The following is an 11,522-nucleotide window of genomic DNA, read 5'->3' as shown; positions in this document are numbered from 1 at the left end:
TATTGATGATGATGTGATGTGATGACACGTTTTTTAAAAGGAACTCCTAAGGGTTAATATAATGAGATATGGATTTGCAATACTAAGTCAATATTTTGAGAAAGTTTCTCATCATAATGACTTACAGAATCCTTTCTTCCCCCGTCACATTGGCGGAAATGGACTTCCATATGTTTGGGACAGTGTCTCACCCGCGCAGTAGTAGTCAGGTCTGGAGAAACCTGAGGGTCCTATTGTTGTTCACACTGTCACAATATTAGTAACATATTTGCTTTTCCTACTATAACAAGGCTAAAGTTTGGCTGTGAATAACGTCTATCGTTAGAGAGAGCTCGGGACAAATTTTAAACGACTACTGAAATGCACACACCACATACTGCGCTTCTTTAAACAATAAACGTGGCTGAAGGATTAACTTGTATCCTGCTTAACATTGCTTGCATTATCCACAAGTGATGGCAATTGTAGGTATCTAAATGTCCATACTGGAGTGCTTGCATTAAATTACTGTTGAGTACTTGAGTTTATGTAAAAGAAAAAGAACATAAACATTAGACTAGGGACCAAAGTGAACTCGGAGGAGAAACTGCACTGGGGTTAGTGTTATCCTACCTTTCTGTGTTGTGCTGACTGTGAGACGACGCTGAGAAAAACTGTAACCACAAACATTCAGACTTTGTAATCATTCAGGCTTGTAAAAAAGCTGTCTGGATTACTTTCTTATTTGCAGCCACCTTGGCTTTCGTCTCTGTAAGAATATGTATCACTAACTCATGCTTTCACATTTAAGTGAATTGGCCAACAACGAAAAACACAATGGAATGATGCGTGACTGAATACACGCAACGTTGTCTGCCAAATTGAGTACCGAGTACTCATGCCCATCCCTATGACCTACACCCCTTAGCTCCCTCCAATAGGACCGTTTTTGGGTGTGATCTTACTCGAACAGTCTTACTTTGTAGTCGGTGCACCCTCTCACCCTTCAGTCGGTCCGGCTCTTTTCTCCTCTGTTTGGCTGAGCGCTGTCAACTCTTTGCCAATGGAGACTGCTGACTCTGGGGTTCACTGGGGTTTTTTGTGCCAGAGGAAGCTGCTTATGTGGTCAGAGTGAGTGGAGAGCCCGGTGTCAGTAGATTCAGGGCCTCGGTCTGCTTTTCAATAGAGCTATTATGCTAACATGTGGGTGCTCTCGCTGTAGCCTCGGCACCGCGCAACATGAAAGCGTTGGAGCTAAGTGTAATTAAGAAGAGCTGATGTGGTAATAGTAAAGCCTGCCAACCATGATGATATTTAACAATCAGTGCCTTAATTAAACCTGGCCTACATTGCAACAGAGTGCTGCAGTGTAGGTCAATGTAGGTCATTCCAGTTAGACTTGCTTTTTAATTGATTTGTGTAATGTGTCATTTATCCACAGACCTCCACATGAATGTCATAAAGAGGATCCCTGTGCTGCACCTGAGCGACAGTTAATCCTCCAAGCAAAAACCCCATATCCCACAGTTCCCTGCTTCTCTCGGCTGGTCCCTGCAGGTGTGGGCGTGCCTCCTCCTGTCACACTGGCAGAGGAGGCGGGGCAGGAGGTGTTGCCAGGTGGGGGACCGAGGCTGCACCCGCCTGCCTTCTCTATCTTTCTCCGTCCAAATCCGACCCACTTGATCCGGAGCTCCCGCAGGAAGGCTGAGAGCGATCCGGAAGGGAGCCTCGAGCGCGCGGCGTCCGGATTTGGACCCCTGCAGAGCTGCACTGACAGGGCTCTGCCAGGTGGTGTCGGCTGGTTGAGGAGCAGAGCATGTTGAGTGGTTGTGGTTGCCATGGAGCTGCAGGATAAGAAGCAGGTGAGGTTGGTTGCTTAGTTCAGCATCTGCTTGTGTAACTTAAATGTCCCTGAGGTGGAGAGGTGTTTACAGAACCGATAGGCCTCCTGGGATTTACACTACCCTGAGGGGAGTGCTTAGCTATGCTGCATGCTTGTTTTGTGGTACTCTTTAGGGAAAATGTATTTAATTTCCTAAAGCACATGTGCAAAAAGATATCGTGTTGCCTAAAAGTCCCTCTATATTGTGTGATTGGGCCTTGTTTAGACGAGTATTGACGATCATGAGAGTAGAGCTGGAACAATTAGTCAAATAATGATTTAGTTGTTTGAAAGAAAAATGAGTTGGCTATTCTGATCGATTAACTGATTCAGTCATTTTTCAAGCAAAATTGCCAGAACATCCATGGACTTGAGAAAATGATTGGCGATGAATCAATAATGAAATGAATTATTAGGTTCAGCGCTACGCGAGAGAAAGGGTTTGGTTGTCGTTCGGAAATTTGGATCAGATTTCGCAATGTCTACAACTAGCCAGTCAGAATGTGGTATGAAATGACACAATGCCAGTGACCTGGAATATTGCTGCTACCAACAGGGAATTTGAAAAGGTGACTGGAATCATTCAAATAATAATAATAATGATGACTTTTTGACAATTTTACACACAAAAAGTAATGGAAGCAGCTGTGTGACGAATGAAAAGAGTCCAACCATGCCTTCAGTCACACCTCCATACACCTGGACTGCGTAAAGAGGGCGTGGATGTTTGATTGTTAGCTATTGTTAAATACACATTTCCCCGTATTCACTTTTTCACATGCATTCTCATTGTCCTTGATCATTTTAGTCGAACCTGTTCGAAGGGTCAAAGGTTAAACCTCTGTAGTTAAACATAGATGTGTAGGAGAGGCATTTCACAACTGGGCACCCGCTGGGTCAACATGACGCGTCTAGGAACGGAAATGTGGCTGCCGCTGACCTATTGCTCAACACGCTCAAAGAAGAGCTTTCCACCTCTTCTATCTCAGTGCTCCCACCTATGTGCTGTGTTCTCTTATATAATCATTAACTCCTAACTGTACAGTCAGAGGAAGCATGTAGCCGCCCTCCTTCTGAAGGAGACGTGAATGTTGCAGAAGTCTTAGAGGTGGACTTGACCTCTCATTTTACACGTTTGAATTACGTAACGTAGTGTTGATTGATACAGTGAACATTTCAGCGGTATGGATTCCTATTTGTTTGGTTATATAATAAATTGTGAATGCATTAGTAAGAGAAGCTATCACTATTTCTGCCCCAAATTCACCAGTTTATAAACAGTTTATGAAGGTGTCACCCAGCGACATGTATAAATATGGACACAAAAGTGAAGCAAAAGCATCTCGATCGCCCTCTGGTGGCTGACTGCAGTATAGTTCATAAAGCCCCGCTGCCTCCATGGGCCAAACTAAAAAAATCAGTACATGTCAAATACATTTTTGTAAGAGGGTTTCTGTCATTTTCTGTAGTTCTTGATTAAAATGTTTTATTATAATTAACCGATCAGGCAAATGGGTTATAAATCTACCTGCGCAAATTAAATTGTTGCTTCTTTATACAAAAAAAAAAATATTAGCGGTTCATTTTAACTGCAAACAAAGACCCTCTTAGCTGCTGCGCATGCTGTCGGCTCTTGTTATGGTACTCCAGCAATGTGTTCCACCTTGTTCTCAAAGTTGCAGCAAACTGCGCAATACATAGTTGGAGTTTTGCCCACACCAGGATATTTGAAATGTTTGCCTGCACTTCAGCTCATAAACTTTGTCTTTACCCACCACCATTTTCTTGCCCGATCAGTACTGAGCATGTGCAGCTGCTCAACAGAGATGAGATGAAGCTGAGACGGCTCTCTTCCTTATGCCGTTATCTGTCTCATCATCAGCTATGGAAAAAATGATGACACACTTGATGATGAGCCCACTTTTCTTTCCCCGGGTAAACACAGATGAAATGGTGTTTTGTCTGACAAGATACATAACAATGGCATAGGGCATCAATTTGATGATTTTATATGTATTTTGCATACACTTATTATATCAGACAAAACAGTCCCACTGACTGTCAAAGACCTGTCACCACGTTTTTCAATTTAACTCCTTAAAAGCTTATCTGTGTTTGCTTAATTCCAATCTGAAGTCCCATTATATAGTGATAGTGTATTTTCAATTGTATCAGCCACTCCTTCATTTTTTACCTCTACCAGTTCTGTCTGTAGCTTTTCTGTGTGCATCCTTCCATTATTGAAAAATATGCTAAGTTGGCAAGAGTGGAAAATAGCCTAACCAGGGTTATACAGGCCAGGTTGGCATTGTTCCTCTCATCAAAAGAGCCTCTTTTTCTCCCCACACTATGTCTGGCCTCTTTCAGCCCCCCCCCCCCCCCCCCCNNCCCCCCCCCCGTGCTAGGGTTTTTGTTGCTTACTCTCCCAGCCAGCTGTTGAACTGAATGAGACTCTGCCCATGCCAGAGAGACAGCCAGACTTGGTGTTTTTGAATTAAAGTCCAGCTGGCAGCGTGTGCTGACGCTGGGCTCTGTTGTCTGCAGCCCAGTGACGAGGGAAATTTTGGGTGAGGTTTTGCAGCATCTCCAGCTCTCTCCTGACTGTAGCCATGAGCAGGCTCTCTCTCCAGTTAGGACTCCATTCACATCTTGGGAACAGGTTTCCGAAATGTAACGATTCTCGTCACGTAGCACAGCTGTCGTTATATGCTGCCCTTGTAGCCCAGCAGCAGTAATACAGACTTTAGTGGAGCAGAGCAGAGCAGGGCCGTCATGGTGTTGAAGATGAGAGAGGGGATCTGCCTCAGGAAGAAGAGCAGTGTAAGTTGTCTCCTGCTTGTTTCTGTCAGTCTGCAGCTGAACACATTCTCCTTAGTGACGGCTAAAGAAAATGTAATGCTGTACGTTTTTATGAGTGATACTGTCAAACAGATACTGTAAGGCACGTCTTTCAGTGTCAGTAGTAGTGTTCGCATGTAATGCTGTTGATTTGTTGGCGATCATCCAAGGTTAATCAGGTTGTAGGCAGGGTTTGCTTTACTAAGGCTGCTCAGGCTCCTGCATGTTTACGTCTGTCTAGAGGATTTCTATTGAGGCTTTGTTACTCTGGGGAAATGGGAAGATATTTATAGTTTGGCTATGTGGGATGTAGAGCTTGAAAGCTGAACCCTGTGTGTATGTGTGTGTGTGTGTGAGTTTTCATTTTTGTGTATGTCTTTCTGTTCAGTGTATGCGCAGACCTTTGCAGACACACACATCCTCGCAGTGACATGGGGAGTGGGAAAGGTTGCTTTCCCATTCACATTAGATATGACTGTTTCCCTTCCTTCCTTTATTATAAAGCGTTCTTCTCTTTTTTACACAGCTATTTTGGTTTAAGTGTGGGCTAAGGTAGCGCAATATGGAGAAAATGTGATGTATGATGCATTTGTTAGACAATATGAAAGCAACAATATTGATAGAAAATGAATTGACAGCCATTTATCAAATGCAACATTATCTGGCTCCAGCTTCTCAGTGTCAGAGTTAGTGGCTTTTCTCAGTTTTATATCTTTGTTAATTGAATGTCTTTCAAGTCAGGATCTGAGACCTTTAGAGACTTCTCCATGGGAGAAATTGTGGAGGGCATTTTTCATAGTTTTCTTACATTTCATAGATCAAATCATGAATCTAATCTGTGTTTAATTGTACCTGGTGCAAATATGAAGCAAGATTGATGGCTTGTCATTGATGATTCCCTGTATAATTCAAGTAAAATAACCGTACCAAGGTGTCTTTTAAAAAGTATTTTAAAATTTTGTCCTTTAAAATGTCTTAATATGTATTTTACAGGTCTTAAAATTGGATTGGATTAATGAAGTTAATGTTACTTGTATGAAGTTGCATTTTTCAGTCTTGCTTTTAAAGCTGCAGTAAGATGTTTTTTATAAAATAACATTTTTTGTCATACCTGTACTTTCTGTAACGTTAACTATATGCTGACATGAAACAGATAATCTGTGAATGTGATGCCATTTTCAAGAATTTACTGGGCCTGAACGACAACCAATCAGAGGCGAGAACAATCAGCTAACGTCAAACTTTCAACCTGAAGTGTCTTTCTCAGCTCTAATTGGTTGTTTTCAGCCTGGTGGATTCTTGTAAATGTCATTAGGAGGAACCATAGCGAACTGATTTGTTTTCAACAGATTATCTGTCTTCATGTACTACTGTCAGGATATAGTGAAAGTTTCAGCAATATGACAAAAACCTATTTTTTAGAAACTTTGCCTACTGCAGCTTTAAATGTGTATTGATTGTGCTGAGTAACAACTACAAAACAAACCTGAATGGAACCAATACTGGTTTTCCTTCATGTCCATACTTTTTTTGCTTAAATTGAGTTAGCATTTCTCAGAACTGCCATCTTTGCTCCCGAATTGCATAGCATCGGTGTCGAAGGGTGAAGGAATGGTGTGCTGAAAGGGTGAATGTGGCACGTAGTGTAAAAGCGCTTTGAGTGGTCGGGAGACTAGAAAGGTGCTATAGAAGTACAGGTCCATTTACCATTTACCATCTTCACCACATGCATTCAGCGTGAGGGCTGAGGACTGCGGGCTGCATATCATTAGTAGGTTTCTAACTAGTTTAAATACTTAATTGTTTACGTCTATGTCCACAAGCTAGCAGTCTTCTTCTTCCTTGCATTTTTTGACGCATCACTGGGTTTCTCTGTGCTGTACCACCACCTGTTTTGATACTAACAAGTATTGAAGAATGCCCTATCAATTTGTGTATGAAATTTCAATACCAATTCATCATCAGTGTCAGTGCGCCGATAAGCCAGCTGCATGTTTGTAACAGTTGTCACTACTGCAGCTACAGTAGCTAGGAAGCTCATAAGCTCATAATGCTCATGTGGCAATCTCAGCAAAAATATCACTTCAATGAATGAATTACTTTTACCATTTTACCATTTACAAGTGCTTGGAATTGTCGTATTTTTTGTTGCAGGAAGAGGGAACTGTGACTCTGGGCCTGTCCACTGGCCAGGCTCTAGTGAAGCTCCGGGACCAGCTCAACAGCCTGCTGGAGCAGCACCAGAGGACTACACACAGACGAGCCTCTGCACAGGTAAACTTACACACTTATATCAGTGTTCTTATTTGAAGAGTAACTAAACACCAAAAACATTTTCTTCAAAACATGTATATGGGTATTTACTAATGTTGTTGATTGAATCGGGGCCAGATCTGGACATTTTATTGCATTAAGTATTTGAGTATTTGGGCCTAATGTGTAGCCATAGCCTGACACTACCCCACAGACACTGGAGAATAACCTTTCTGATCTGCTCACTTTGCTAGCTTTGCTAACATTACAACACAGGTATCACACAGAAACTTTTGCAAATGGCTGTGAATGTGCTTCTAGTGACCGTCAAAGCTGCAGTGGAGTCTCTGTGTTTGCAGCATGGACACAGAGAGTCTGACAGCAGCTGCTCATGGCTGGTTAGCTCGTATGCTCTGACTAGCGGCAGCTGGACTACTGTCTGCCACTCTGGCTGGTGTTACCTCCTGCATCACACATTAGGGGTTTAGTTACACTTTAATTATAGTCACTCCCTAAACTTAAATCTTCATTCTGACCTAAAAATGCTATTTATTGTAAACCTAACCCTAAGCCTAAATTAGCTGATGTCATTACGTCTTTGTCAGGATGTTTAGTCCTCATGAGTGTGAAAACAGCAGAACACAAGTCACATAGAAAGCGATGTGTTCCACACAGCCTTGATCCCAACCACTAATAGTAACCCTGATTATTCTTTAAATAAATCTGTCACATGTTCGATGTCTTACATAACACACTGCATATTGTTTTGCTCATGTCTTGTTGTCTTGTCACGTTTTCATAGGAACAGTGGGTGAATAGCTTTCTTTACCATGGCAACCGTCACTCCTGTCTCCATTGGCCAGGAGCTGCCCTCACTCTACTGGTGGTGCTGGGACTTTTCTGTTGTTATGGCAGCCAGCCAAAGGGCAGGTAGGTGCCCTCTTTTAGCCGAACCGTCCTGTTCTGGAACATCTATGATGCTGTACGTGCAGCATCAGTAAAAATGTTGGTGCATGGTAGGAAAGATTAACATAGTTTCTTTGTCCTTGAAGCTGCTGTAAGATTTGTTTTCCTATACTTCGATAATTACCAGCAGGTTGAGAAGATATTTCCCCACCACCATCATGTCAGAAGCTACTTTATTCAACAGTTCCACCACCATTGTTGTAAAAGTAAATTCTTTTTGAACTAGGTTCACACAAGGCTTTCTGAAATGCCACATATTAAATCCTGATTCCAAATAGATATACAAGAACAAGCTAAGGAGGTCTCTGTGTCCCTAGGTCTGGGCAATGTTGCTGTCCCCTGAACTGTATAATTCTCATGAAAAATAATCAACATGTTCAAGTTGAACAGAAGTGATAAAATGTAATTACTCAGCAGCAACACAAACACCAGCTGTCGTTGTTCTTGCTGTCTGCCAAGGCCATCTTACACTTGCCTAGACTGTTCTTCTTTTTGATTAAACATGGATACTAACTGACCAATTGAAACACTCATTTAGATTGAATTTGGATACATTTTCTATACAATTATAGAAGTGCTGGTTCCTCAGAAGGCATCAGTTAAAATCCCTTTTAGATTTATTTGGTGTAGCTTCAAGTAAACGTTTTATTATTATTATTATTATTATTATTATTATTATTATTATTATTCATTAGTTTTTTTTATCAAGCAATGAAAGATTATTGAGAAATGTTTCTCTAACTGTGCCTGTTGAAGACTGATTTGTTTTCTGTTTCATTTGTCCTTTCCACCTCCACAGTTCTGGTATAGAGCTGATGAACGCCGCAGCCCTCCTTCTCCTCTTCCTGCTGAACCTGCTGCTGGTCGGACGTCAGGAGAGGCTGAAGAGGAGTGAGATGGTCCGCCGCCTCAAGGGCATCATCACGCAGCTCAGTGGTGAGTCAGGCTTGTGGACTGAGCACTGGAGGAATTATGGCATTTTTACTTCTTGTACAAGATAATCTCTGTTTATCTGTAACGCTTGAGGAAGTCACTGTCCCTCACTTCCTCATTAGCATGGCAAAAGCATTGTTGTTGCTGACTCGACTAAAATGCGATTTTAGTTTTAAGGGTCTCGGCTATGTTTACTCCCTGGTTTCCACATCACAGATAAAGGAACCTAAAAGTACATACTTTTTGATCATTTTGAACCAATACCTGTCAGAACCAGGTCTCAGGGGGGCATCTCTATGCTGACAAGATTAGTGACTCAAGTATAGACGTTGAAATGAATTTGCGCTTGTCCATTTGGTGAAGTAGTATCATTCATAATCAACTCTCAGGATGTCTAGGGTCGATCTGCAAGAATGGTGTCAGGCATTTTTCAGTTCATCAACTTGATTATGCCAATGTGAACTGTAATGGAACTCCAGCTGTCCAAAATGTCCTTCTGCTCTCCGCCGCAACCTTTTCTTCACTATTCAGATTTGACTGAACCTAAGGGTGATGCATCTCACTACAGCATAGTACATTTCCACAATGACACTGATCAGGTCAAGGAGGGCTTCACAGTTTTCCATAAATATTCTTACTGACAGGTCCTGGAACTGAGTTGTTTATAATTAAATTACATTATCACCATATTCATGCTTGTTATCCTCCCGTCTTCCTCTTACTGACTGCACCTTACCTGTCTTACTCCAGACTATCTGTCAGGGTGTGTGGGGGAAGTGCGGTGGTCTCCATCCCTGTACCCTGATCTGTACACACCCACGTCTCCTTCGTGGTCCCTCCACTGGACCTACCGCGACTCCCAGTTGGTTAACCTGCCCGTCAGTCTGCTGGTGGAAGGAGACATCATCGCTCTGAGACCTGGCCAAGAGGCGTTTGCATCCCTTAGAGGCATTAAGGTAGATACTCTTACAGTGTATGTACACATGCACCTTTTTTAGAGATGCTGAGGGACTCATAAGCTCCCTCCTCTGGCACAAAGTCGTCAAACAATACACCTCTGGTCATATTGAGTACATTGGGATTTGCCATTATGGCTGTGTTCAGTATCAGTATTGTACTGTTTCGAATTCACCTGATTCAACTTTGTCATTTAAATTTCACTTGTAGATGTTCTCTATCTCTAAATGTATACAGGCATGAGCCTTTGTCAGACTGAGTTGAAATAAACAGGGAAAACACTGGTTCTGTTCCTTTGGTAATAACTGCAATAATTCTTTGCTGTTAAAGTATGTCTTTTGGAAGATAAGTTTATTTTATGAGAAATTCAGTTATCAGTTATTTGCCCTAGATAGTCTTTTGGAATCAAATGTAAATGAACTGGTATTGGTCCAACACAAGCACACTAATACACATGTGCATCCTCAAAACCGTGTGGCTGATAGACAATAACTGGTCATTTCTGTTCCACGTGTGCTAGTAGTAGATGTAAGTGGAGCTCCAACAATTAATCCAATAATTGATTAGTAGTCAACCATTTTGATTATAGATTTGAGCAATTAAAAAGCAAGTAAAAATTCTGTAATTCCACTTCTTTAATGTGAATATGTTCTGCTTTCTTTAGTCCTCCCTGACAGTAAACTGAATATATTTGGGTTGTGCTAATGAATGAAGGAATAGTTGGTTGTTGGTAGGCATAAATCGATTATTTTGACAGATATTGCTTGGGTCATGGGGCGTACCAAACCAAGGAAGATGCATACCGAAGTCCTGTACTGGATGTTTTGGGACAAACATATGTACCATAACACCCCTGCTTAGTACAGAATGAGCCATTAAAACTACATTTTTGGGTGACCAGCTTAATCTGTTTTTCTCCTCAGGATGACGAGCACATTGTGTTGGAGCCAGGAGATTTATTCCCCCCACTCTCCCCTCCCCCTTCCCCACGAGCCAATGAGAAGAGAGGACCCCAGAGCCCCCAGCAACATCGTCTCTTCAGAGTGGTCCGGACCCCAGTGCTGGACATAGTCAGGTAGGGAACTCGCTCGTGTTGAGAAATGTTTTGTGTGGCCTTTCTGGGTGGGTGAGATTTTTTTTCATCTTCTCCCAACAGGAACAGTTTGGAGATGGCGTTGGCTCGACCAATCACGGTGCTCGATAACGAGAGGTTTACGGTGCAGTCAGTTATCACCAAGCTAGTCTGTCCTGTCGTGCTGGTAAGCAGTTAACATAGAGCTTCTAAGTCTAAAAGAGTTTGGGATCGCATGTTCTCTACTTAAAAGGACCCCAGATGTAATGCTATGTTTCTGTTGTCTCCCTTTAGGTGGCCTTCCTGCTAGTAAACACTATTCGCTATTTTTGTGACGCACCCAGCCTCACCCCCGCCTGCTACAACTTCTTTCAGCTTCAGGTACAATCATTCAAAACTATAAATGTATAGCCAGACCGGAGTGTATGCATGCTTTTCTATTTTAAGTCAGACTTTCTTTTATACTTTATGTTAGTCATAAACATTGCAAAATTGTATTTGCAGTTAATGGGTGTTCTACCCATCTTGCCCTTGCTCTTCCCCGTCATGTGGGTGCTGTTGAATGCCTTTGGAGAGGCAAGGGTCCTCGCTGAGTTCAGCCGCGCATCACCAGCTGGTCTGGTGAGAGACACACACACACAC

At 42.2% G+C, this 11,522-nt stretch overlaps 1 protein-coding gene across 4 annotated transcripts in view; it reads left to right on the top strand.

Moving 5' to 3' along the window:
* tmem94 (transmembrane protein 94) overlaps nucleotides 1–11,522 on the top strand; it is a 31,673-nt gene that overhangs the window by 1,186 nt on the left and 18,965 nt on the right. For all 4 annotated transcript variants that reach the window (XM_035662604.1, XM_035662597.1, XM_035662590.1 and 1 more), the window contains exons 2-10: nucleotides 1,421–1,841; nucleotides 6,854–6,973; nucleotides 7,755–7,882; nucleotides 8,718–8,854; nucleotides 9,602–9,807; nucleotides 10,732–10,883; nucleotides 10,965–11,067; nucleotides 11,175–11,261; nucleotides 11,385–11,501. In XM_035662604.1, the coding sequence (XP_035518497.1) occupies nucleotides 1,818–1,841; nucleotides 6,854–6,973; nucleotides 7,755–7,882; nucleotides 8,718–8,854; nucleotides 9,602–9,807; nucleotides 10,732–10,883; nucleotides 10,965–11,067; nucleotides 11,175–11,261; nucleotides 11,385–11,501 (1,074 nt within the window). In that variant the 5' untranslated portion in view covers nucleotides 1,421–1,817. The remainder of the gene's footprint in view (nucleotides 1–1,420; nucleotides 1,842–6,853; nucleotides 6,974–7,754; nucleotides 7,883–8,717; nucleotides 8,855–9,601; nucleotides 9,808–10,731; nucleotides 10,884–10,964; nucleotides 11,068–11,174; nucleotides 11,262–11,384; nucleotides 11,502–11,522) is intronic.

This window comes from Morone saxatilis, unplaced genomic scaffold (genome assembly GCF_004916995.1).
Source record: "Morone saxatilis isolate NCDOM2014 unplaced genomic scaffold, NCSU_SB_2.0 Contig1, whole genome shotgun sequence".
In the NCBI taxonomy this organism is placed as follows: Eukaryota; Metazoa; Chordata; class Actinopteri; family Moronidae; genus Morone; species Morone saxatilis.
The sequence above is the reverse complement of the archived record's forward strand: the minus strand, read 5'-3'. Positions and strand labels throughout refer to the sequence as shown.